The sequence below is a fragment of the Vitis riparia genome, chromosome 7 (genome assembly GCF_004353265.1).
Source record: "Vitis riparia cultivar Riparia Gloire de Montpellier isolate 1030 chromosome 7, EGFV_Vit.rip_1.0, whole genome shotgun sequence".
In the NCBI taxonomy this organism is placed as follows: Eukaryota; Viridiplantae; Streptophyta; class Magnoliopsida; order Vitales; family Vitaceae; genus Vitis; species Vitis riparia.
Window position 1 is genome coordinate 7342682 of NC_048437.1, and position 26051 is coordinate 7368732.

Here is a 26051-nt window from a genome sequence, read left to right on the forward strand (position 1 = left end):
GGTATATAATAATTGAACAGATGTATAATGAATTTAGTATGAAAAACACTGCTAAGCTCACATAGGTTAAGAAGGAGGAGGAGGAAAGAACACTGTCCATGTTTTCGCAGGCAAGACAATATGTAAAATCTTACGGATGCTTTTATCTTTTGTGAAATTCTTCTGAAGAAACCATGGAGCCATGTGGCTTATTATTTCCACCATTATTGACCAGTCATTTCTAACATCCTGACAATGCGGCAATGCCAACAGTTGGTCGCGGAGAAAAAAAGGACGCGGGGAGGCAACAGATGGAAATGATTGATCAAAACTGGACAAATAAAACGATGGAGTGATTAGACTTGTGTTGGACTTGAAACAAATCCTCCATTAATAGGCTCTTAAGGTCCAAAACTGTCCCTGACTCCAGCCAATACCATACCGGTCAAAATTTTGATAATTTGATAATAGGTTTGTCGAAGTTGCATCACATCTTTTCAAAAAAAAAATCGGTGGAGTTATATAAAGAAAAATAAATACTAAGTGTCTTTTATAAGAATTTGTTTGAAAATGTTTTCAAAAAATAGTTCTAAAAAAATTTAAATATTTAACAAAACTTACGAAATATTTAAAAAATTTTTTAAAATCACTTATAATATTATAACTATCATGTATCAGTGGATCTTACACTTTTGGACAGTAACCTATCCGGGAAGTCTAATAAAATTTTGATCACTCTCCAGGATGGACCACTCGGAAAACCTAAAAATAATAATTATTTTTTTCAACTTATACGGAAGTACCATTCTTTATATGCTTGATTCCTTTGCCAAGCAAACATTTGGTTTCATGCTCCTGTCCACATGAAATTCAGTGGTCCAGAGCCGTGGAAGATGGCGGTTGCTTGATCTCCGTTTCACCTCCAGCCTTCCCGTGATGGAGTTAAGTATCCCAATCCAGTCTTGCATGTCAGTCTGATGTTAATGCAATTAAATACTTCACATTTCATACTCATCGGTTCCACATTTTCCTTACGTGATCGATTAGCTCCAAATTTAATATCATGGAGAGTCAAAAAGTTTTCATTTCCAAAAGATGCTCCTTCTCGAACGGTAGGTGGATGTTTTTTATTTTTTTATTTTCTGAAGGCATTGAAGAAGGAATCTCTCCTAATACCATAATATCAACCATCGAGGTACGATAACATTTTAAATTTTGCCACCTGTCCTAGTGATTTTCGCTTCGTGTTTGACTTTGGATTAAGCAATCGCCACTTATTTTGAAGATGGATAAAGAATTGGTATCAAATATTCATCCAATTCTCTATCTTAAATTCAAAATAACAAGTCAAACTTTTATTTGAAAAAAATGAGTTTAAAAAAAAAACTTATAAATAGTTGACAATAATAAAAATAATGAATTATTTAATTTTTCTTTATCATTATATAATTTTATCTTAATAAAAAATATTTAAGATGTATTCGGTTCTTGAAAAATATTAGGAAAAAAGAAAAATGTTAAATAAAAAATCATTCCATTTTATATTAGGGATAGGGAAAATAAAATATAATTTTTTTTTACATATACATAAATAACTTTTTATCAAATATCCCTTGAAGTTCTTTTGGGCCAATGTTGATGTTAAATCCATGGTTTTAAAATGTTGTTGCCTCCATTTTAGTTTTTTAAAATTTTATATTTAATTATTAAAAATATTGGGTTGATGGACAATTATAAAAAAAAAAAATTATGAAAAAAATAACAAATATAATAGATACTATCAAAATTTAGATAGAATTTATTGTTTTTATTTATTAATTTTTTAAATTTTTGTATAACATATAAAAATATATATTAATGACGGTTTGACCGTCGATCCGACCAGTGAATCGTGAATCGATAATTTTTTTGATCGTAAAAATATTGGTTAAATCTCTAAACTTGAGTTAAAAATTATATTAATTTTTCTTGGTGTGTGACAAGTGTCTATTTCAATATGTGCCAGGTCAATTTCAAAATAGTTCGAATTATCTCGGAATTTTATATGCCTATTTTTTTTATGGAAAAATTTTAAAAGAGTCTCAATCAAAGAAATCAAATTCGAGTAGGGTTGTTTTTTTTCCTGTAGCCTATCCTGATACCAACTTCCAAATAAAGGCCACTTGTTAACTGCCGATATCCAAAAAAATATAAAATTGGGACCATACCATCTACACTCCAAAATAATCAGTCATCAGAGGGGTAGTCACGTCATTTTACATACTAGAGTCACCATGCGCTTTGACGTCATTTCAGGGGTGTGTCGACAAATAAAACTTCAGGATATTGTAATAAAGAAAATAAATTAGGATATTGGGGCACCTCTACAAAATCAGCATTTATTTACCGCCGATTGGTAGCGATTCTAGCAAATTACTAATGTGTTTGTTCTCGTTAGTTCTGCGGCGTTGGATCCCCTAAAGACCGAACTAGAATTAATCTAACGGTTGATATTTAGGAAACACGTGCTTTCGGTAAATGCGGTAGCATCTCTCCCTGCCTTTTCCCTCGTCATCACCACAAAAAAAAGAAGAAAAAGGATAAAGAAAAATGTCACCGATCAAATAATCCAAATTTGATGCTACCCTGTAACGCTCGGTCTTTCTAAATTTTATTCACTCTCTCTCTCTCTCCAACGCCGCCACTGTGAATCACAGAACGAAAAAAAAAATAAAAAAGAATATTTTGATGATACCATAAATCCACGGCTGACTACCGAAAAGTCCAACACCTCTCTCTTTCTTCTTACCTCTGTCAAAATTTCTGTCTCTCGTATTCCCCGGCGACGAGGATTTTCCAATGACCGGCAGCGATTACGGGCGTTCGGAGAAGTGAGGAAGGTGCGGCATGGGCGACAACGTCGTCGCAAGGACATTCCGAGCTCTGGTGGAGAGCGCGGACCAAAAGTTCGCTAGGGTTAGAGACGTTCCGACATACGGACGCGGGCCGAACCACTATTTCCAGAAGGTGTTCAAGGCTTACACGAGGCTCTGGCAGTATCAGCAGGAGAACAGGTCGAAACTGGTTGAGGCGGGCTTGCAACGGTGGGAAATCGGCGAGATCGCGAGTCGGATTGGTCAGCTTTACTTCGGGCAGTACATGAGGACGAGCGAGGCTAGGTTCTTGCTCGAATCATATATTTTTTACGAGGCGATTCTAAATAGGGGGTATTTTCAGGGATCCAAGGGTTCGATGAAGGATCTGGGAGTGAGATTCAAGGAATTGAGGTTTTACGCAAGGTTTTTGTTGGTTTCATTGTTATTGAATCGTTCGGAGATGGTGCGGGTTCTTGTGGAGCGCTTTAGGGCTCTGGTTGATGATTGCAAGGTCACTTTTCGGGTAATTTCCCTCTATATTAGTAGAAAATATATGCCTTCTGTTGTTGTTGTTGATTACAGTAGTGAGCTGTTTTAGTGGAATTTGTGGAATCGAAGCTGAATTTAGGCCCATTTGGTGGTTTTATTTCGATTTTTTTTAACTTTTTTATTTTAATTCACACCAGAAGCTCCCAAGCCTGCTATTTTTATTTTATTTTATTTTGTGTGAAAAAGAACTGGCTAGCCTGTGAATGACATTGTAGGCAAGAGCATCATTTGGAAAGAATATATGCAATGTAAATCATGATTGGGATTATAAAAAAAGCTTTGAGAACAAGGGTAACTGTGCGAGTTTTGGAGATAGTTGCACTTGTTTGGGTTTTGCGAGTTTGATGATCAGATCTAGATATACAAGATCGGTATTAGATGTCATTTGAATTATTTATTAGGCAATTATTTTTTTATTCAAGTCATAATGATTATCCTGATCTGTATCAAGTTGCTTTTGAACTGTTATTATGATCCTTAAAAATCAGATTTATAAGCTGAGTTTAAATCTTGTTCAATAAATTACTAAATGATTCATGAAAATCCAAACTTATGCGAAACATTTTCTTCAGTGACAAGATAGATAAACATTATTCCGTGTTGTACAAAAATCGTCCTATTATTTGCAAAATTCCTCAATCAGTCCTAATTAACATGGAAAGAGAGCTTTTGTTCCCACATTTTTAATTAATATGTGTTGCTCTTCCTAATCATGATTCACTATATTTTTTTCGCAATTAAGTCATGAATTTCAATTATTCCTGGGGGATGAATAGGTTTCAACTACTGAATATGTCAACCTGGGAAAAGCATTTGGGATGTGTAGCAAAGTATAGACATGCACTGGTTTGTTCTAGAGAAATTGAGTGATGTAAAGGAACTGTTGGACAGGCCTTAAGTTAACAAGGAAAGTGGTAGGAAAATGCTATTTAATGAGCTTGTTCCAAAATCACTGTTGCACAGCAGAGTTTATTTGAATGATCAAATAGTCTTTGAATGTCTGAAATCTGAATGGAATATATAAAATTTTGCAGATGAGTGAATGGGTCTCTTTAAATCATCTTAACTACTGTTCTAAGTTTGTGAAGGAATAGAACAGGAAATATTTTGAGGGTACTGGTTTCAAGTTCAAGTATCACTAGAAAAATCATGCACTCATGAGAAGTTGGCATGGAAGATTGCACCAGTCACATTTAGTAGGCAATCTACTGGTTGGACTGGTGATCCCACTGAATGGCTGGGCTATGAGCTCTAGATCATAGAGGGGGAAAGAAGAGACAAAGCTCTATGAAGAAGGGACTTTCCTGGGTTCGCTAATTTGTCAGCGTTTTTTGTTATTTAGTAAGATCAACAGATATTACAAGCAAAACCTTATGACATAGCAACTTCTTGGAACTAAACAACTCAGTAGGAAGTAGACCAAAAGTATAAAACTCAGGGCATATTCTTTATCATTTTTCCTACCTCTTTTTTATTATTTTATTCATTTTTACTATTTTTTTTTTTAAAAGAGCAATAGAGCAGTCAAACCTAGAAACATGAAACTATGTCTCATTTCCTTCTTTATCTTTTCTTAGTGGCGATTGGCCTAGTTGATGTGGTTTGGTTCAATTTGGTTCTTTGGCCAAAACATCGGATGGCTTGGATTTTAAGATATTTCTGATGTGATATTTGACATTTTATCTTCATGTTCTGCTATAGGCCTCATCTGAATTATGGATCTATTTAATAGGACAGAATTGAACGTCAAATTCCTGCAATTTTTACTAAATCATATTATCTGTTTTTGATCCATATACTTATATTGAAAGGAAAAATTTGTTTTTAATGACCTTAAAATTAAAGCTCTTCAAATGAAAGTTAATCAAGGCTGTTGCAACAAAAAATTAGTAGTAAATTGTGCACTCACCAATTTTCTGTTCAAGGTTTTTCATTTTGTCTTACAATGGTCCATTGGGTAATGCAGTGGCATCTATTAAAAGAAGAAGCGTAATTGGGAAGTTTCAATATGTTTCTTTCTCCTTTTTCCTGTTTGGCAGACAGTAAAAAGGCAGTGTACTCTGCAACTATAACTTTTATCCTTTGGACATGGAAAATGCTTTATAGATGACTAACATTCTTATATTGTTCAGTAATTGAGACACAGTATCCTTTTCAGATCTTATGTCATATTATGTTGTTGATATTTATGCGTGCAACTAGAAGGTGCATGCTGATTGATACTATGTTGTCCCACATTATAGCAGTGGGAAGAAGCAGCTGTCAGTGCAAGTGGATGTTAGTCTAGAAGTAAAAATGATAACAAAATAGATGACGATCTGAAATTGAGTGGTGAATTTTTTTTTCTTTTTTATAGATGAAAATATTTAGGGAAGGAAAGGCTGTAGGTTGTGGCCTTTTTAAGCCTTTCTTGAAAATTTTAAGGTGGATGTGTTGCTTTTTTCAATTAACTAGTTTTAAGTTGATAAAAGAGATTAGTGTTGGGACATTCAAGATTTGAAGTCTTGTTGAAATGATGCTGGAAGCTGTTGAACGTTCCTGCACTGCAATACCACTGAAAATCAACAGCATTAGGTATATGGGATTAAATTTTCAGGTTCTGAGTAGCTTACTCAATTTAATGCAAAATTTTGGACCACTATATAAATTGGGATGTACTGTGTGTAACTGCCAAATCATAGTCAAATTAGAGCTAGAGTTCTGCAAAGTTGCAAAGGCACTCAAATGCCACATCATGCCAGTGGCATTTGACATCACTTGTGATTGCAGATGCCTTCTCCTGAGTCGATTTTCAGGCTCTAGCACATGTTTCAGAAGTTAATGATAATGCAGATCAGCTTTCTTTACTGTGTAATATGCATAAGTTCATACACTGAATCTCAGGTTTCTTTTAACCAGTTTTTGTACTGGGATGCATATGGAAAGGCAGCCCCAAAGTCACAATGCCATGTATTGAAACGGTTGTTGAATGAAGTTGTCTATGTACATGCATCCATGTGTGTGTGAGACAAAGACAGCCATGGAATAGGAAGTCAGAATTTATTTCCTTAAATTTATTGGCTTTTCTGTCACACCTTTCTTTGTTGTCTTCCATCGTGAGAGTATATTAACTTAAAACTCTCATGTAGATTTCAATAGTTTGCTTGTAAGATTTCAGCATGGATAATTTTTCTGTTTCAGTATGCATGGTAAGATTTCAAGTTGTAAGTCAACCTTTTTCATGCTCTTATGAAAAATGAAAATTACTTGTGTTCAACTTACTATGTTGCTTGATGAATGATATTTTAACTTTTTCTCCTCAAAAATCTTAAACCGATCTACTATTTCTTTTCAGGAAACCAAAAATAACTTCAGAGAGTGGACATTAGTTGTACAAGAAATCGTCCGTTTTATGAAAGTAGAAACAGCCTTTATGAATGTGAGGCCGCTGAGATATTGCAATTTGTTCGATTCATATCCATCTTCTGTCCCATATGTAGCCCGTTTCCATGCCAAGAAAATGCTCAAATTTCGAGATGCGCTGCTGGCAAGCTATCATCGAAATGAGGTAAATGATTTTAAATGTTTACATGACTTGTCATTGGCCTCTACTTATTTCAGTGTTCAATTATTAGAAAGTCACTGTGCAAAAGGAGCTTCTTGACCTATTCACATATTGCCACTTTTAGGTCAAATTTGCGGAACTTACTTTGGATACTTACAGAATGCTGCAATGTTTGGAATGGGAACCTAGTGGGTCTTTCTACCAAAAGCGGCAAGTTGAATTAAATGAGAAATTAAATGAAAATGGTGCTTTGACTGATCATTCTGGAACCTCTGGATTGATTGACATAAACTTGGTGGTGGATATGACTGATCCAACTCTGCCTCCAAATCCGAGGAAGGCCATTCTCTATCGTCCATCTGTGACACATTTGATAGCAGTAAGTATTGACGTGATAAGATTGCTACATCTACTGCAATTATGTTGCTCTGGGGTAAGGGGCAACTTAGTTAGGCTTCTATTTGAGGAATCAGGAAATAGCTCAGATTGAAATAGTTGTTCTTTATTCTCAGGAGGCCTATATCTGTCATTTTTTAGTAACTAGGATTACAATGCATGATTGTGTCCTCAACACACAAGCATATAACGTAATAGGCATGCCATTACTGTTCCAATCTTACCTTCTGCTCCTCAAATAGGAGGAACCTGGTTGACATGCCTCAAACATGAGGCGTATCAACTTGGAAAAATGTGTGCTGACCATGGTTTATGGGAATCTGTGTATGTTTTGCCCTCAACATGAAGCATGAATATGATCAATTTGCCTTCATATTACAGACTTTACAGTGGTTGATGTGGTATATGGTGGTTTATGTTCTTGTGCCGGTCTTCCTGTGACACTGGCAGTTATTATTTACTTATGGAAGATGCAGATATGATGAAACACAGTATTTGTGTCCTGAAATTTCTTTCTTTTATGTCCCCTGTAACTGAGAGATGCTAGTGTCTTTAGTTGTTAACATAATTTGCTACAATGTATACCTTGTGGTTCATATGCATATTTTCACCCTTCTTGAATACAATTAGCTAGTTTAATGCTGGTAACATTCTGTTGCACAGGTTATTGCTACCATCTGTGAGGAGCTCCCTCCAGATAGTGTTATGCTCGTATATCTATCAGCATCAGGTTAATTTTGCTTCTTAATCACTAATTCAAAAATTGAACAATCATTTTGTTGCCATCAAAGATTGTTTACATTGCTGATCAGTTATGCAGGGAAGTCTGGCGGGGGTAATATTTCTCAGATGGAGAATTCTGGAGGTACAAGGAAATCTTCAAAAGTCAAGGTTGTTTCTGAGATCTCACATGAACTGGATAGCTGTATGCCTGAAGCTCCTGTTAATAACAAGGGACACTCGAGTGATTGTCATGAAAATTTTCTGTGTTTATGTCCAAAAGGAAATGGAGGTAGGTGCCTATGTTGAATTTATGCGATGAATAGTTTTTACTGGGAGGGGTTTGTGCATTTAATCTAAAAGAATAATTGTTCTTCTAGGTTGTTGTCCATGTTATAGATGATAAAAATTTAAGGAGTTCCTGTTTTATCATTCTACTCACTGTTTCCTTTACTCTTTCCCTTTTTCAGGTTCAAATAATAACCTTTACCCTGGTGATATAATTCCTTTTACCAGAAGACCACTTTTCTTGATTATTGATAGTGACAACAGCCATGCATTCAAGGCAGGTTTGTCAAAACTTGTATATAACTTGCTACACTGCTTCAAATTATTCTACAGCAGTATATAGCTTCTAAACTAGGTGTTACTTCTTTCAAAAGATGACATTTGGTGATAGATGTCATGTCTACAATCCATGCTTGGTTTTGAAGTTTTGATTTGGTTGGACAGTACATCTTGATGATGATTGAGAGAAGGCTGTTGGGATAAACCCTTTTTTAAGAATAACTATATCATTGATGTCAAGTCAAATTATAGTTGCCCATGACCTGATAGAGCAGGTTAATGGTGTAACCCTGAGGTCCAAATACATTCCGATTCTGGGCATCGCTATCTCTCCTATTTATATTTTAGTTGCATAAATGGCAAAAGAAAAATAGTTTACATTTGGATTCCAGGTGCTCCGCCTAGAGTCTTTTGTTTGGGTGGAGAATGTGGGAAAAGATCTTCACAATTGATCAGCTCATGAGAGGAGGTTGGCATTTAGTATATAGATGTTGTTTGTACTCAGAAAACCGCATTATCATCAATTGCAGCAAGAATGTATGATATTACTTCCTTTTTTTTGTTTTCTTATTTTGGGATTGATCTCGGATCTCTTGGGGCTTAGATATCTGGGCTGGATTTTATTGATAGGCTTGGTTTCTGTGTATAGCCTTGTTTTTTCTTCTTTAGGGGCTTCTCTTGTTTGAGTGCCCTTGTATACATCCTGTGTACTTGGATTGCAGTCCCCTTTTTTTGAATGGTGCCTTTTATAGTTATCCTATACTTGCCCATTAAAGTCACCTTTGGGTTGCATTGTCATTGAAAGTTGGATTTTTAACCTGAAGCGGTAGACAAGGATATTTAAAGAATATTTTTAAGTCAAAATTTCTAAAATTCTGTATGATTATGTTCAATGCAGGCTTGATTTAGGATTTTTGCTGCATTGTCTTTTCCTATTCAAATTCTTGTTTCTCTCTCTGTTTGCTTATACTATATGTTAATTATTTTCAGGATTTACACGGTGCAGAGAGGGGAGAGACGGCTGCCCTACTTCTTTCCCCTTTGAAGCCAGCATTCAAGGGGCCATTTGGCTCTGATACAACACAGAATGGAAGTCAGTTCACATTCTTCCTGACTGCTCCTCTACAGGCTTTCTATGAATTGGTTGGCCTTTCATTTTCGGACACAGATTCGGTGTGTTGATAGCTTCTTCTTCTTTTCTTTTCTTTTTTTCTCTCTGGTTGAATCTCCAAGAGACATTTTAGTCTAGTTGATTTTATTTGCTCATAAGTTCCTGCTTTCAGGATGCTTACAATGATGCTGACAAAATACTCTCCACTGCCTTGTCTGAGTGGGAAGTAATACTCTGTACATCCACTAGCTTGGATCTGGTCTGGGCTCAAGTTTTATCGGATCCATTTCTGAGGCGACTTATTCTTAGGTAATATCTTTCATTTAATGATACTAACAAATTCATGATTATTTCTGGGGTGTATTGGAATTCAGAAATTATTTGGTAACCTTGGGGAAGAAAAGTTAGTGGTAACAACAGAATATCAGCAAGAATTTCAAAATCAATGGGAAGATGAATTTTGAAGTACAACAAGCATTAAAAGAAAATTTGCTGCAATTATGCAACAGTTTTGGAATCATCTGCAACATTTGTCACTTTTAAACATTACTAGTAACTGAATAAGAATTAACAAGATTGCAACAGGTGCAGTTCACCATTTTCCGTTACAAAAAAGGAAAAAAATAATTCAGCAAAATACTCTTGCCGGTGAATTAAATAACATAAGGACATCCATTACATTTAAAAGAATTCTGAATGCTATTATTTTTGGCTTATTAAAGCATAAATCTGCTTATTTGTTGTGGTATGTCCAGATTCATATTTTGCCGATGTGTGCTGTCTCTCTTCTGCCCTCCAGAAGATAGTGAACAATATCTGCCCCTTTGCTTGCCCCAGCTTCCCAGTTCTGTCTCTCCAAACTCTGATGCTGTGCAATCTGCAGTCCTCCAACTGGCAAACCACCTTGGGGTTGCTGAGTGTTTCTCTGATTAGGACAGAAATTTGTGAAACAAGATTACTACCTCCTTTGGTGGTTCAACAGGAGAAATTATCCTTGAACTCCACCCCTTGAGTTTTTCAAGGGACGTCAGTGAAGAATGTCAACAACAGGCCATAGGTTGTCATGTGGAAAGGAATCCATCAGTGGGAGTTGCTTTTGCTTGTTTTAGTGCTTATATGCAACCCCAATGTTTCTACCGAAATTGTATGGTGGTTCTGTTGTTCTGTTGGAGGGGTGTTTGGCGATGTACTGGGTTTGTTCTTGCATAGTGGGTTAATTGTTTATGGGGCTCATTGAAGATTGATGTTCTGCTTGTTACAAATTAGTCCTAATTTGTTTATACCTTTATAAAAGAAAATCAGGTACTCAAAGAGAGAGGAGGTTGAATTTTTTGTTCCCTTTTTTGTCTCTTTCAGGCGGCTTTGTTGTCACGAATATTATTGTAGAAGTTAGTTAAAGGGCAGGATGCAGTTTTGATTGTTTTGGGAACTTTGGAATATGAGGCCTGTGAAAAATGATTGAATCCTTGCAATAATTTTTCTTATATATATGTTCCTTAAAATAAAGCGGACTGCATATTGGTCAGATTTATCCAGTTTTCGAACTGCTTTGAGGTTCAGCTTTATTTTGAGTTGGGTTGCCTTAAATGTTACTTGAAGACGAGTCCACTCAGACTTGCCGGACATATTTATCTCGCAAGTTAATTCATACTTACAGAGTGCAGCACCCCAAGCTGACACGAGCTTAATTTAGAAGGATTCGGTTACAGTACCGAAGTGTACATTTTTGGTATTTTACCAAAAATGGACTCTTGTTATGCCAAGTATATATTTTTAATGGCCTTATTATTTGTATCTTGATTTGATTTATTTATACCCTTTTAGCTAAGTTTTATTCATCGTTTATTTCCAATGGTCTAGATTCTTTGTTCATTATATATCACTATGTTATCATAACATTTACTAATTCATAATGACAAGAAGTTATACCCGAGCGGAGTTCATGCAAGTAGGGTTGAGACATCTTGTAATTTTCACTGCCTGATGAAGTATTGAGAAAAAAATCTTAATATCCAATTCACTTGTGATATCTTATTATAATTAGTATTTTTATTTTATTTTATAATATATTATATTATTACTACCTAAATGAAAGATAATTTGTTGTCATTGTGTGAGCCCATCTCCACATGATATTATTTTATTTTAAAAAATTCATATAATACAACAACTTTTAATTGGTCACGATTTGAATTGATTACGAATAATCGAATTTTCTTTTAGTATGATTAACTTAATTTGTCCATTTGTTAAATCATAAAATACTAAAATTTTAAATATTAATATTTTTTTTTTTATAAAAATGAATGATTCTTCCTATTTTTAAAAGCTTTGTTTAAAATGATTTTTAAACAATTATTTTAATTGATTTTTTGACAAATCGCTTTATTATATAATGCATTACCATTTTATTTATTTATTTATTTTTTAATATTTTGACTCCAATTTAACCTCAACTCAAAATTTCATGGGATGCTCGATCTCAATTTAGTTAAGGGATAACTCTTGAAACAAATACAGATGATCCAGAGTGGTTAAACAATCTTTATTTTTTTTCAAAAAATAAAATAAAATAATAAAATAAAGGACTTTCGAGCCATGTTAGCCCCGACCTAACCCTGTGGTAGACCGGTGGCATGCTCAAATCAGAACCATTTAGTTTTTAAAATTTAAACCTCATCTGAAGTTTCAATGTGGCTTTTCAACGATAGCCATCTTTTTAACATTTCAGTTCCCTCTCTTTTCACTTGGAAAAAGAATGGGTTTCCCCAACCAATAGAAATTGAGTGTTGAACCCCTTACGATCCGTGCCTCACCCTGACATAACATCCCAGCCGTCCACCTAAGCAGAGAAAACACAACTACCTGCCACTAAATCCGTCCGATAAGACACTGAAAAAGCACACGAATAATGATTTCTAACCGTCCGATTTATGTCCATCGCCGACCGCTTGCCTCTATATAATGGGGCTTACCCCTAAACTTTTCAAACTTTATTGTCTTGGTAGAGAGAGGAAGAAGCTCGAGAGGGAGAGAGAGAGGTAAGTAATTTTTTTTAAATTTTTTTTTTTTTGTAATTTAGATTTCAATATCAAGTTTTGATTTCTTCCCGCCTTAGAAATCTGGTATTAGGGTTTAAAAAAGTGTAATCATGTTACGAAAATTAGGTTTGGGGTTGGGCTTTGAATTGGATGATTGGATCTATTAGGGCTTCTCATATGGTTGACTTTAATTTCCTTATATGCTATGTATGTTTTTTGAAAGAGTAAGAAGCGATTTTATCTGGTTTTCTTGTCCCTTCTCAAATGGTTCGTGGCTCGATGTTTTGTTTGTTTGGTGGATGAGAAAGTTTACAATTTTCTGCAACTTCGAAGAAACAATAAATTTTTATAGTATAATTTGAAAAACAAGAATCAAATTGGGGCTTCCATGTGTCCTTCTGTCGAATCGTTTTGTTTGCAAGCGTTTCAACGGCATTGCAAGTAAGGATTGGGGCCAGGGTTAGGGTTACGATTATGATTATAATTTTTTCTCCCTTTCAAACAAGAAAATCGATGCACACATATGTTCTTTGTGGTTCATATTATTTGAAATTGTTGCAGATGGCTCGTACCAAGCAAACTGCTCGTAAGTCCACGGGAGGAAAGGCTCCTAGGAAGCAACTCGCGACCAAGGTGCGTGCTTTTTTTTTTTTTTCTGTGTATGTTTCTGATTATAAATTTTGGTTGTTGTGTTTCTGATTTATATTGTTCTTCAGGCTGCCCGCAAGTCTGCCCCAACCACTGGTGGTGTGAAGAAGCCTCATCGTTACCGCCCTGGTACCGTCGCCCTTCGGTGAGTCATCGTTTTTGTCGTGTTTTTATTTCTCTAGTGTTCGATTTGTATGTTGAATTTATATAATGCTTAGTTGTTTTGTGTGCTGTTTCCTTATTATGTACATTATATTGATTTACAGCAATCAATTGTTTGAATACTTTTTTGTTGTTCAGTGAAATTCGAAAGTACCAGAAGAGCACTGAGCTTTTGATCAGGAAACTCCCATTCCAGAGGCTGGTCAGAGAAATTGCCCAGGACTTCAAGGTAAAGGAGTTGGATATTTATTGATCACAAGTTTGTTTAAATCATTGAGAGATAATGACTGGGTTTATGCGCTTGGGTTTGGTTGCAGACTGATCTGCGTTTCCAGAGCCATGCTGTGCTGGCACTGCAGGAGGCCGCGGAGGCCTACCTTGTGGGTCTGTTTGAAGACACTAACCTCTGTGCAATCCATGCTAAGCGTGTTACAATCATGCCCAAGGATATTCAACTCGCCAGGAGAATCAGGGGTGAGCGTGCTTAATTGGAAGGTGATGGAGCCCCGTAGTTGTTGATGGTGGTGTTCTTTATAAGTGTTTAGATTTAGGTCCTTAGGCAGAGCTAGTGCAAGGATTAGAACTATATGATGCTTGGTAATGGTGGTGTGCAGTTATCAAGGTGGTGTTTTTTTTGTGATGGAGGATTTCAATTTGGTATATTTCTAGTCAATTGTGTTCCTTTTCAAATGGTACTTCATACTAATGTGTGAACATCTTTAATCATCTAATGTAGGTCTGTCTCATTCCATTTCCTTTACAATTGTTTGGTTTATAATTTCTTATGTCCAGTGGACGACTTTACTGCATTCATTTCTATTGAGAAAATACCATTACGAAATCTGAACTCTGCCTTTGATCCCTCCATGCATCAATTTGTTAACTATAAAATTGTGACATAAGTTGGGTTTTGGTTCACATTTTCAGAGGTTAACTTTTGTTTTGAAGATCTAATCCCAAACTTGATATGATTTTATATCCATGTTTGGCTCTCCCATCCCTTAAGGCGAAAAGGGTATTAAAGGAAGCATAAATTTGAAACGTATGGGAGAATTTCGCATAGAAAAAACGATGGAGTAAGGATCCATATTTTAGACATTCATTGATGAAAATATTTCGGTTTTAAAGATAAGGGGGTTACCTCGAAATTTTTTTATCAAGGCTTTGCTTTGCTATTTTCTATTCGAAGGCCTTCATTTGCTATTTTTTATTAAAATTTTTATTGAATTTTATACTAATTTCATGGCTGTTACAAAAAGAAATTATTAAGGAAAAAAGTAGGCAAAATGTGAAAACATTTTTTCTGACGACCATTTCTTTAAAAAGAAAAAACAATAAAGATGGAAAAAGTTTGATATGAGTGTCATTTTCAAAGATTTAGTTTTTCTTCAGTAAGATGATATATTACTTTTTTTGCCTTGTTATTTTCTTTTCCTTTGTGTAATTTTTTTCTAAAAATAAAAAAGTTTAAGCAACCCAAGTTGAGAGTGTACGCATGATGTGTCTTTTAGGCTAAGAGGCCATTTTGGCCCCAACTCAAGTTTTGAATTGCATCGACGGCTATATCGAGCATAAATTCACCATATTTGATACCGAGGGGTAAATTACCTTTGACCGGGAAATTTAAAATATTAAAAGCCTTTCGAAATGATTAAAAATAGTTTTTTATTTTTTATTTTAAAAAATTCGTAACGTCATTCTTTTTTATTTTCAACAAGTAGAAACTGTTTTTACAAATTTTTTAAAACATTGGTAAAATACAAAAAAAAATAAAAATAATCATTAAATAAAACAATAAAATTAAACATAATATCATTTTTCTTCTCTTTTCACAATATAATATTAATACCCAAAATTTTTAAATATAATTTTTTTAAAATTATTTGTACTTTTCTAAATTTCTGTTAACTTCTTTAAAAATTTTCAAATCAAATTATATTTGACATAGAAATTTATTAATTTTTAAAAACAATTTAAAACTCAAAAACTTATTTAATTAGTATTAGAAAGCAATGAAACTCAATAATATTTGAAAGTGGACCAAAATTTATTTTAAATTATTTAATATATTGAATTTATTAACAAGTCTAATAATTTTTAAAAAAAACTTAAAATTTAAATAATGATACAATTATTACTAAATATTCATAGACAAAATTGGTTTACAATAATTTTATTACCTTTTGTTCTATATAGAATTATATATATAATTTTTTTATTAGACAAATAAAATTTGAATTAAACAAAACTTAATATATTAGGTTCATCAAAACGAGTATAGTAATTTTTCAAAATAATTTAAAATTTAATAGTGAATCCATTAATATTAGAAATGGATAAAAATTGATTTATAATGACTATTATTTATTTATTTTTGGTATATAATTTTATTTATACAATTTTCATCATTAGAAAAATACAATTTCAGATCAAGTTACAATTTATATTGAATTTATTAATAAGTTTAACAAAATTTAAAAATAAAAATCTTGATCTAATTATTATAAAAAATAATAAATCAAAATTGATATATGACTTTATCATCCCTCTTATACACACAATTTTATATTTTCAATTTTCTTGCTATGTAATTCATACATAATTAATAATTTATTCTTTAATGAATATTTTAATTTATTCATACATAAAACTATTTTCATTTTTAATTAAACTTGAATTAAATTTAATTAATATTATAGAAATTGAATATATAATATTTTTATAAAATCAAAACAGAAAAATGATTTAAAAATAATAATTTATCCAAACAAGATTTTCTATTTTCTATTTTAAAAGAAACTTATAAAATAACCTTATTTTAATAAAATACTAAAAAATTATTTTTTTTGTTCTTTTATTTGATAACAGATTTTGAAAATAAACATAAGAAAACATGACCACATAGCACTTTGGTAAAGCCACTAAGCTCTAGAAACTAGACGCGTTAGGACTAGCTGTATGGTGTTTTGGACTCTATGCTTGTCATCTGTTTCTCCCCACCTTGTTTTCTACCCAGATCTCCCTCCATCATTCGAACCATTTTCCCTCCAATTTTCCATTCCTTTAATCGGCAATTCCATCCTCTATCCATTAAGCTTTTCTCCACCCAAGATGTTTATGCCTTCAATGTCCAGATTGGCAGTCTTTCTCGCGCCGGCAACATTGGAGCCGCCCGCCAACTGTTCGACGAAATGCCCCATAGAGATACCGTTTCTTGGAATTCTATTATTACTGGCTACTGGCAAAATGGGTGCTTTGATGAGTCCAAGAGGTTGTTTGGATTGATGCCCACCAAAAATGTGGTTTCTTGGAATTCCATGATTGCTGGATGTATCGAGGATGAGAGGATCGACGAAGCGTGGCAGTATTTTCAGACAATGCCCCAGAGAAATACAGCATCATGGAATGCCATGATTTCGGGATTAGTTAGGTATGATCGAGTCGAGGAAGCTAGTAGGCTTTTTGAAGAGATGCCAAGGAGGAACGTAATTTCATATACTGCTATGGTTGATGGGTATGCCAAGATAGGGGAGATCGAGCAAGCACGGGCTTTATTTAATTGTATGCCGCAGAAGAATGTTGTTTCTTGGACGGTGATGATTAGTGGGTATGTTGAGAATGGGAAGTTTGACGAGGCCGAGAAACTGTTTGAGCAAATGCCAGATAAAAATATTGTTGCAATGACAGCGATGATCACGGGATATTGTAAGGAAGGGAAGACGGACAAAGCAAAAATTCTGTTTGATCAAATCCCGTGTAGGGACCTTGCCTCTTGGAATGCAATGATAACAGGTATGTGGAACTTCTATCATTCATCTACTGTGAGAGCAATTTAACATGGTGGGCTTAGACGTTCAAGTGGCTATTTCTGTGTTATTTTGTGTCTTTGTCCGCTAATGCTCAATGGTGTTGTGGCATACAGTAACACTCATCAAAGAGTTTGATATTTAGCCAGTACTGCCTCTGGTTACCTGGGTATCAACTATGCTAAGCGTCACAAGAATTTAGCCACATTTTTTTTCTTGTGATGGTGCTAAGACTTGAATTAGTCAACCTGCACTTATGGCACCCACTAACAAAACAACACAAGCACTCAAAGTAAGACAAGAACCGTATAGGAAATCACTTCCCAACTTGTATTATTCCACACAATACAAGAAACCAAAGCTTACATGAACTTCTTCATATTCCAATAGGGTATTTATAGACAGCCAAAAACCCTCAATAACTGCCCATGTTTTGGAGGCGCAACCCATGCTGGGTCACGTTCTTGACAATTTCTCCATGCTTGCAACTTCTTCTCAGGTGCTGTGTTCCACACACTTTTGCATTACTTCAGATGTTGCTATGTGGTCTATGTATTCCTGCAGCACAACCCCATGTTTTCTGATGAGTAGGGTCTACATCTGCATGCATCAGTCACCTTTGTAACTATCCACACATGTTACACAAGTCGAAGCCTTAACCAGCTCCATGTATTCCCCTTCCTTGTGTCTGCATGCTTCAACCAACCAGTCCACGTGTGTTGCATGCATGCACTCATATGCTCATGTATGCCTTGCCAAGTTAACCCTTGCTTAGCATTAGAGCCTCTCAGCATGTGTTGTAGAGTATCCTGATCTTGGTCATGCCCAAGACTCATGCACATAGCATTGCTTACGTGCAGTCCATGCATCAAGTTGCCATACCTTGTCTCAGCTACATAGCACATCCTACATGTGCCATGCTACATTCATGGCTTTGTGTCCACGCTACAATACCTCGCCCAAGCTATTGTGCACTTGGGTGCGTGCAAACCCTAGTGGTACCTTACACTCATCTGTGGAGAGGCTTAATGTGCCTAGGGTGTGCATGTGCCATGCTATAGCCCACACTCTTGGGTTACCCCAAGTGAGACCACCACACCAGCCCCCTGTCCGTTCCCTCTCCCCCCATCCACCTATTTTTAAACAACATCTGAGCCATTTCCAATATGTCAGGAGGGGATATTGATGATGCTTCCACAGATATAATGAATTTTCTCTAATTATAGGAAATTTGGGGAAACACCCTATCACTTGGAAAATTCTTCTTAGGCTACTGGCAACATAAAGAACCCATCAAAGCACCAACATCCAACACTTGTTGTGTCACCAGACTCACCACAAGCTGCCATTACTGCACACTGTGCCTCCAAGTTGTGCAACATCTGCCAGCAATGTTGTGTGCGCTTGCAGCACTGCCTGTTGCCTTCTTACCCACAGCCTTGCTGCACTAGTGCCACTGAGCCTTTGCTCTAATCCCATCAAGGCTACTTCAACCAAGTTCCCACCTATGATGTCTTTGGAAGCTGCAACACTGCCATGAGTTAGTTAGCCACAACGCCTTGCTTGAGTTTAGACATGCTACCACTAACATGCCTTGGGCCATGTGGATGAAAGGTGCTGCCACACATGCCCATGTTGTGCCCTCCAATGGCTAGTTCTAACACTAGGGGTAGTGGGAAAAATGGTTGTTGAATTTGTACTAGCTCCCATTACAAAGTTCCAAGCGATTGCTGATCAAATGACTAGGTGGTGCTGAGTTGTTGAGGATGTGTTTTTTCTGCATGTCAAAAGCTAACATCATATATTGTGGTCAAGAGAATCTATAATATAGCTATCATCTAAGTTATTACATTATATGCAACTAATACGCATATGTAAGTGGGATCCTACAGTTTTGTCAAAACTCCTATGCCATCAACCGAGCAGTTCGCATATGGCCTCTCCTTTGGTAAGCAGAGAGTGGAGCGATCTTATCATTTGGTACATATTGTATGTTTCAATTGCTTGATTGTAGCATTTAAGGGCCTAGGTTTCAGATCTGAGGTAGAGATGCTAGAAGATTAATGTTCTGGGTTCCATCATAATATCATGTCCCATGCATGTAGATTGTAAATTAAAGCAGCCTCCCATGAGATTTTTTATTATTGAACTATCAAAATTGTTTTTGACAAATGTCATTATGGATCCTATCTTAAACTTGGTTAATCAACAATTTGTGTCGAGCCAATTGGTACTGTGATGTTGTGGTGCAGTGGGAGAGACACTTGAGACTCATTTTTGAGCTAAGTCGATTCAACAAATGCACTCATCTCTCAAGAGAGAAAAAGGTGGTGGTAGATATGAGAAATTGGATCAAGGAATGCACTTCTTCTAGTATTTGATCGATCTAAGTTGGTGCAATTATTTATTGTTTTATTTTTCTTGTCAATCGTTGAATTGAATGAAATCAATTGCAATTAGAATTGTACTGTGGAATTTTTTTTTCCCCAATCATGCCATAAGCTGGTATCATTAAGATTTTTATTTAATTTATGACTCCTGATGTTTAAAATCGCAATTTAGGAAAAAGACTTTTTGTTTACATCCCTTTGTTTCTAACAATCCCCTAAAATTAAGGAATTAACGTGCTTAAAGTGTTTTGAGTGTTTTAATCTGGGTATGCAACCTGATTACATATACCTCAACGGTTACTAAAGGACGACTAATATTTTATAGGTTATGCACAAAATGGAAGTGGTGAGGAAGCATTGAAGTTACATTCGCAAATGCTCAAGATGGGTATGCAGCCAGATCACTCAACCCTTGTTTCAGTTCTTACTGCATGTTCTAGTCTCGCATCATTGCAAGAAGGAAGAAAAACTCATGTACTTGTTCTCAAGAGTGGGTATGAATCACATATATCCATATGTAATGCTTTGATTACTATGTACTGCAAATGTGGTAGCATCCTTGATTCTGAACTAGCTTTCAGACAAATTGACCATCCAGATGTCGTCTCATGGAATGCCATGATTGCTGCATTTGCACGACATGGCTTCTATGACAGAGCCCTTGCTTCCTTTGGTGAGATGAGATCGAATAGGGTTGAACCAGACGGGATAACATTTCTGAGCTTATTATCTGCTTGTGGTCATGCAGGAAAGGTGCATGAGAGCCTCAATTGGTTTAATTCAATGATTGAAAGTTACAAAATTGTCCCCAGGCCTGAACACTTTGCTTGCTTGGTTGACATATTGAGTCGAGGAGGTCAGGTGGAGAAGGCCTACAAGATAATCCAAGAGATGCCGTTTGAGGCAGATTGTGGGATATGGGGTGCTCTTCTTGCAGCCTGTCATGTTCATCTAAATGTAAAGTTAGGTGAATTGGCAGCTAAGAATATTGTGGATTTGGAGCCCCAAAACTCAGGGGCTTATGTTGTCCTATCTAACATATATGCTGCTGCAGGCATGTGGGGGGAAGTTACAAGAGTGAGAGGTTTGATGAGAGAACAGGGAGTTAAGAAGCAACCTGCATATAGCTGGATGGAGATTGACAATAAAGTGCATTTCTTCTTGGGAGATGATGCATCTCATCCAGAAATTCATAGAATTCGTTTGGAGCTCAAGGGGATGAAGTTACAGATGATAGCAGATGATGATATTGAAGAAATTTTTTCGGCATGTTCCTGTTGAATTGCAACTTTTAAGCCTATATTTTGGGTGAAGAAGAGAAAGCTTGATCCTGAAGAACTTGAAATCCCCATTCAGCTATATCCAAAAGGTTCCCGTTGTATTTCCTAACCATGCAACTGGACAGACATATACTGGTGAAACAGAGAAGGGGCAAATAGTCACTGGATGCTGTGAATACAAGCGAGATGTAATTATAGAAGATAAAAGAATGGCAAAATGTTGGAATCATAATGCATGTGAAGATCGAAAATTTTCTGTTATCCTGAATTTGGAATTCAGGAAATATGTCGTCAATGGGTAATTTGTAAGAACGGTCGGAGAAATGGTTGAGCATAAATTGATACATGGGCGAATTGATGTGTGTTCTGGAATGGATTGGTTTTTGTATTCCTCATAAACAATTTGGCATGCCTAAGGAGTTTCAAGAATGTCTTATGAAAAACATTTATCATATGAAAAAAAAATCATTTATAAATATATGAAATTAAGTAGTCAATGTGAAAGATTAGTATTATTAATTTATTTTATTGTAATTTAATTTTTTTTTTTTAATGGAGAAAATTGGATGAAATATTGAAAGTATATAAAAAAATTTTTAAAAATTTATATTAGTATTATTGAGCTATTTTATTCTTATTCAAGCGAAAAAAAATAAATCTTAAAAATTAAAAAAAAAAAGAAGTAAAATTTGAAGGAAATGGAGAATGTGGGGAGGATACGATTCACACCCTTCTTACATTTTCGTACCTTTAATATTTTTTTTTTGATATTTAATATTACCTATCCAAACCATACCAAAAAATATATATATATTAACAATAATTAATTTTAACATTTAAGAATGTTTTCTAGGTAAAAAAAATTAAAATTAAATTTAATACACCTAACAACTAAAATAAAATTATAAATTATATAAAAAATTTAGAACATTGTAAAGTTGAATAGAGAAGGTAAATGGAGAAGGTTTGAGAGTGGAGAGGTGAATGGAAGAATTTAGAAGAATTTTATTTATTGCATATGAAACTAAAATTTGTGTCAGAAGTATTTGAAAAAAATAATATTAAATCATTTTATTTGTAAAATCATATAATTTTAATTTTTGTCTAATTTGTCATCTTCGGTATTTCCCATCATGAAAATTTTTAATTCATTATTTATTTAGACGATTTGAATTTCACGGCCAGAAAATTTTCTATGGAACCAGATGTGATTAATCTTGGAACATGTCACTGGTAAGTTCAGTTTTTCCTTTTTTGTTTGGACTGAATGTCCAGGTAACATTAAAGGCCCAATCCCATCATGGAATAGAACCCAAGGGCCCAGCTGCCGGCGGAGAGCAAGAGACACAAATGAATTAAAAAAGGTCAGACTCAGCCCAATTGGTCGGTTTTGGCGGTTGTCGTCACCCAAATAACCACCAAAATATTCTCTTTCTCTCACATTTCCGATTACGGCAAAGCAAAGCTACAGGTTGGATTACAAGAAGGCCCGTCAACTTAGGAATTTTAACCAACCTTTCTCTCCATGCACACAATTTTCCTCCTAAATTTACCTGAGTTCCTAAATATAGAAGATACATATCAGCAGTATCACAAATCCAATATGTTGCCTTTCAAACCCAGGTATCGTGACTCCCTCTTTCTCAAGTATATAAAAGATCCATGCTTTTCCAATTAGCCGGTTTGGTTAGTTTCTCGTTTGATTCAGGTTTCTCTAGTTTTAGCTTTGGTGGGTTCTATTGTTTCTTTTCCATGCTTTTGTTGCTTCGGTTTTGATGTTTGGAATATTTGTGGTTTGTAGGACGTTTCTTGTGGACTTTCCAAACGAATTTTCATGGGTTATTTCTGAAGCCATCTCCGCGTGGAAAGGTTGCAATCGTGCCTCACTGAAATAGGAAATTAGTCGCAAGTCTCTTCCTCTCTAACACGAAATCCCTCGAAAGCAAGGGATTTAGGCGAGGTATGATCGCCGGTTTGATGACTTCTGCTTTGATTTATAGTTGGATTTGCTTGATTTTTAATTTATTTTTTTTCAATATGATGATGGGTTTTATGTAATTTATGGCATCAACCAGTCCTTGAATCTAAAATAGCATAGAATTGAACTTTTAGTTTGATATGAGCTGGAGTTGATGGGACCCAATTTGCGAAATTGGATTGGTTTCATGTGATTTAGAGGATCAGCCCATTTTCGCAAATGCTGTTTTGAATGAATTGAATGTGATGAATTTTGGTGTAATTTTAGGTAGAAACAGAGCATCCGAATCTCAGAGATGCAGCGACATATGGGTAACATTCAAGACGAACTGAGGCAGACTCAGAAGCAACTGTATGAGGCAGAGGAAGAAAGAGATCGAGCAGTTGATGAGCTGAGAGAGATGAAGAAAGTGGCTCAGGAGGCCAACATGAGGCTAAGTGAAGCATTGTCCTCTAAGAGATCAGGAGAGCTATACACAGAGCTCAGTGCGGCAAAGAAGTCACTATCTGATGCAACTCGAGAATTGCAATTCAAAGAGAAGGGTATGGAATCTTTGAGACTTGAACTTGAAAAGGTGCAACTAGTGGAACTGAAATTGGCAGAGAGGGATGCTGCAGTTGATAAGTTGAAGAAGGAGCTTAATATTGCCAAAATTACAGAGAGTCACACAGTGGATTCATTGTCTGAAAGTAAGGCGAGAATTCAGGAGCTGGAGAGAGAGCTAGAGAAAAAAAAGAACTCGGAAGCCCAAGTGTTTGATTCACTGGTCTCCCAAACAAAGCAGCTTGAGCAAACCAAGATTTTGCTTGAAGAGTCCAAGCTTGAAATTGCTTCTCTTCATGACAGGGTGCAGATCTTTGAGGGCTCATATGGACAAAGTAGTAGGGATCTCGATTTATTTAACAACTGCCTTGAGAATAACCATTCCAGAAAAGAAGAATTAGAGAGTCTCAAGTCTGATCTTCATCAGGCAAAAGGGAATCTGGCTCATGCCCAAGAGGCTGAACATCTTGCTTCATCACAGACTCAGGCTGTGCTTCAAGAAATGGGCTTGCTAAAGTCTGAGCTGAAGTTGGCTTTAGAGGCAGAAGAAAAGAGCAAGAAAGCCATGGATGATCTAGCATTAGCCCTCACAGAAGTTGCCACTGAAGCCAATCAAGCAAAGGAGAAGCTCAGTTCAACACAAGCAGAACTGGCGAATAAAAAAGAGGAGGCTGAGCAATTGAAGCAGACATTGAAGAGCACCGAAAGCAAGTATCAAATACTCTTAGATGAAACAAGGAAAGAAATGGAATGTTATAGGAACATTTCAGAGCGATTGAGATCAGAAGCGGAGGAATCACTTCTGGCCTGGAATTTGAAGGAAACTGAATTTGTCAATTGCATGAAAGAGGCTGAAGAGGAAAAGATTGCCATACAACAAGAGAATACTAGAATGACAGAGTCGATGAAAGCTGCTGAGGACATGAAGAAGGCATCAAGGGAAGAGAATCACAAGTTGCGGGATATCCTTAGACAGGCCCTAAACGAATCTAATGTGGCAAAAGAAGCAGCAGGGATTGCCAGGGCAGAAAATTCCCAACTCAAGGATTGCCTGACTGAAAAAGATGATGCTTTGGATTTTTTCACCCGAGAAAACGAACGCCTTCGGGTCAGTGAAGCTGCAGCTAATGAGAACATCAAGGAACTGAAGTATTTGCTCTCTACGGTCTCAGCAAAGGAAGTCAAAACAGAAGAGAAGGAGGTGGCAGAGGTTAAGACTCATAAACCAACGGCCAAAGTGAAAACAGAAGACAAGGAAGTGGCAGAGGTTAAGACACATAAACCAAATGCTAAGATGAAACCAGAAGACAAGGAGGTTGCAGAGGTTAAGACTCATAAACCAACAGCCAAGGTGAAAGCAGAAGATAAGGAGGTGGCAGAAGTTAAAGCACAGAAACCACCCCTGAAGGAGCATCATGATGGTAAGAAAGCGAGGAACACCTTTAGTTTTGATCTAGAAGAGCTGAAAATACCAGTTAAGCCCAAGGATGAAGATGAAGATTTCCTCATAGAGGAGGCACTTAAGGGCTCCATATTTGATACAAAATCACCACCTATGCCGGTGCACCATCACCGGAAAATGTCTTCCTCCATTTTCACCGATGATGGAGAAACAATATGTTCAGAAGATTTTGATAATCTAGAAGGGCAGCATTTTGATGAGGCAGAGCATGAAAGGAGCTCACACAGAAAAAAGAAAGCATTGCTCCGAAGGTTTGGAGACCTTATCAGGAGAAGAAGTTTTCACCAGAAAGCAGGTATGAATGAGCCGAATGCCCAATAAGATTTTGGGTCCACCCTCATAGATTTTGGCATTGTAATGGTAATTTTTTTTTTTTTTTTTTTTTTGGGGGTATGTTGAAAATTGCAAATGTTTGAATTACAATGCCAACATTCTACTGTAATTTATTACAAAGTAGACATACAATTTGCATTTACATTCATAAAAGTGTCTTTGTGAGAAGGTTTTAAGCACGAACTGTTTTCGAAATAGGTTTTTATAACAATTTTTAAAAAATAAGGTTCTGTTTGAGGGTGTTTATAAAAAATATTTTTAAAATGGAGAATAAAAAATAGTTTTAATTTTTTTTAAAAATAGAAGTGTTTGGTAAAATGTTTTTAAAAAAGTTTTTTTAAAACAAAAAACAAAAAACTTGTTTGGATAAAGAATTTGTATTGTTTTTAAAAGCAATGTCTTACTTTTGTTTTATAAAAAAATTATAAATTTAATTTATAATAATATAAAATTAAATTCAAGTTAAGTTTTATTAAAAAAATAAAAATTAAATCTACAATTATGTAGAAGTTAAAGATTTTTTTTTTAAATTAAGAAACAATTTTTTTTATTGTAGTGAAAAAAATTACTAAGATAAAAATAATTTTAATATTCATTTTTTATATAAGTCAAATAAGTAATTTAATTTTTTTTAAATCTTGTTTGAACATGATTTCTTATGTTTTTTTTTTTTTTTTTTTTTTTAAG

General features: G+C 35.3%; 4 protein-coding genes across 8 annotated transcripts; all 4 read left to right on the top strand.

Annotated features, from left to right (window-relative positions):
- The first annotated feature begins 2662 nt into the window (after positions 1 to 2662).
- On the top strand, positions 2663 to 11207 carry LOC117918599 (protein SCAI). Its single transcript, XM_034835360.1, has 9 exons — positions 2663 to 3357; positions 6718 to 6930; positions 7052 to 7306; positions 7987 to 8053; positions 8144 to 8335; positions 8514 to 8608; positions 9601 to 9783; positions 9894 to 10030; positions 10477 to 11207. The coding sequence occupies exons 1-9, from the start codon at positions 2866 to 2868 to the stop codon at positions 10652 to 10654; spliced, it is 1812 nt and encodes a 603-aa protein (XP_034691251.1). The 5' UTR covers positions 2663 to 2865; the 3' UTR covers positions 10655 to 11207.
- Positions 11208 to 12673: 1466 nt separating this feature from the next.
- LOC117918855 (histone H3.3) lies at positions 12674 to 14332 on the top strand. Its single transcript, XM_034835803.1, has 5 exons — positions 12674 to 12762; positions 13324 to 13395; positions 13479 to 13555; positions 13711 to 13801; positions 13890 to 14332. The coding sequence occupies exons 2-5, from the start codon at positions 13324 to 13326 to the stop codon at positions 14058 to 14060; spliced, it is 411 nt and encodes a 136-aa protein (XP_034691694.1). The 5' UTR covers positions 12674 to 12762; the 3' UTR covers positions 14061 to 14332.
- A 2143-nt stretch (positions 14333 to 16475) lies between these two features.
- On the top strand, positions 16476 to 21493 carry LOC117917319 (pentatricopeptide repeat-containing protein At4g02750-like). 4 transcript variants are annotated; one of them, XM_034833554.1, is made up of 3 exons: positions 16476 to 17364; positions 20094 to 20156; positions 20517 to 21493. In XM_034833554.1, the coding sequence occupies exons 1-3, from the start codon at positions 16548 to 16550 to the stop codon at positions 21047 to 21049; spliced, it is 1413 nt and encodes a 470-aa protein (XP_034689445.1). In that variant the 5' UTR covers positions 16476 to 16547; the 3' UTR covers positions 21050 to 21493. The 4 variants fall into 4 exon arrangements, with proteins under 4 accessions (XP_034689445.1, XP_034689442.1, XP_034689443.1 ...); XM_034833551.1 differs by having other exon boundaries at positions 20094 to 20730; positions 20823 to 20906; XM_034833552.1 differs by having other exon boundaries at positions 20094 to 20725; positions 20823 to 20900.
- Positions 21494 to 22496: 1003 nt separating this feature from the next.
- Positions 22497 to 25489, top strand: LOC117917810 (WEB family protein At3g02930, chloroplastic). 2 transcript variants are annotated; one of them, XM_034834218.1, is made up of 3 exons: positions 22497 to 22671; positions 22850 to 23008; positions 23294 to 25489. In XM_034834218.1, exon 3 carries the CDS (start codon positions 23322 to 23324, stop codon positions 25350 to 25352), a length of 2031 nt encoding a protein of 676 aa, XP_034690109.1. In that variant the 5' UTR covers positions 22497 to 22671; positions 22850 to 23008; positions 23294 to 23321; the 3' UTR covers positions 25353 to 25489. The 2 variants fall into 2 exon arrangements, with proteins under 2 accessions (XP_034690109.1, XP_034690110.1); XM_034834219.1 differs by lacking the exon at positions 22497 to 22671 and adding an exon at positions 22736 to 22756.
- The last annotated feature ends 562 nt before the right edge of the window (positions 25490 to 26051 follow it).

Bases quoted from the DNA above. Each gene is read 5' to 3' on its own strand.
- LOC117917810 (XM_034834218.1), top strand. From the start codon at position 23,322: ATGCAGCGACATATGGGTAACATTCAAGACGAACTGAGGCAGACTCAG.
- LOC117918599 (XM_034835360.1), top strand. From the start codon at position 2,866: ATGGGCGACAACGTCGTCGCAAGGACATTCCGAGCTCTGGTGGAGAGC. The intron at 3,358-6,717 runs GTAATTTCCCTC...ATTTCTTTTCAG, and splicing joins ATTGCAAGGTCACTTTTCGG to GAAACCAAAAATAACTTCAG. The intron at 8,336-8,513 runs GTAGGTGCCTAT...TCCCTTTTTCAG, and splicing joins ATGTCCAAAAGGAAATGGAG to GTTCAAATAATAACCTTTAC.
- LOC117918855 (XM_034835803.1), top strand. From the start codon at position 13,324: ATGGCTCGTACCAAGCAAACTGCTCGTAAGTCCACGGGAGGAAAGGCT. The intron at 13,556-13,710 runs GTGAGTCATCGT...TTTGTTGTTCAG, and splicing joins CCTGGTACCGTCGCCCTTCG to TGAAATTCGAAAGTACCAGA. The intron at 13,802-13,889 runs GTAAAGGAGTTG...GTTTGGTTGCAG, and splicing joins AAATTGCCCAGGACTTCAAG to ACTGATCTGCGTTTCCAGAG.
- LOC117917319 (XM_034833550.1), top strand. From the start codon at position 16,548: ATGCTTGTCATCTGTTTCTCCCCACCTTGTTTTCTACCCAGATCTCCC. The intron at 17,365-20,093 runs GTATGTGGAACT...AATATTTTATAG, and splicing joins TTGGAATGCAATGATAACAG to GTTATGCACAAAATGGAAGT.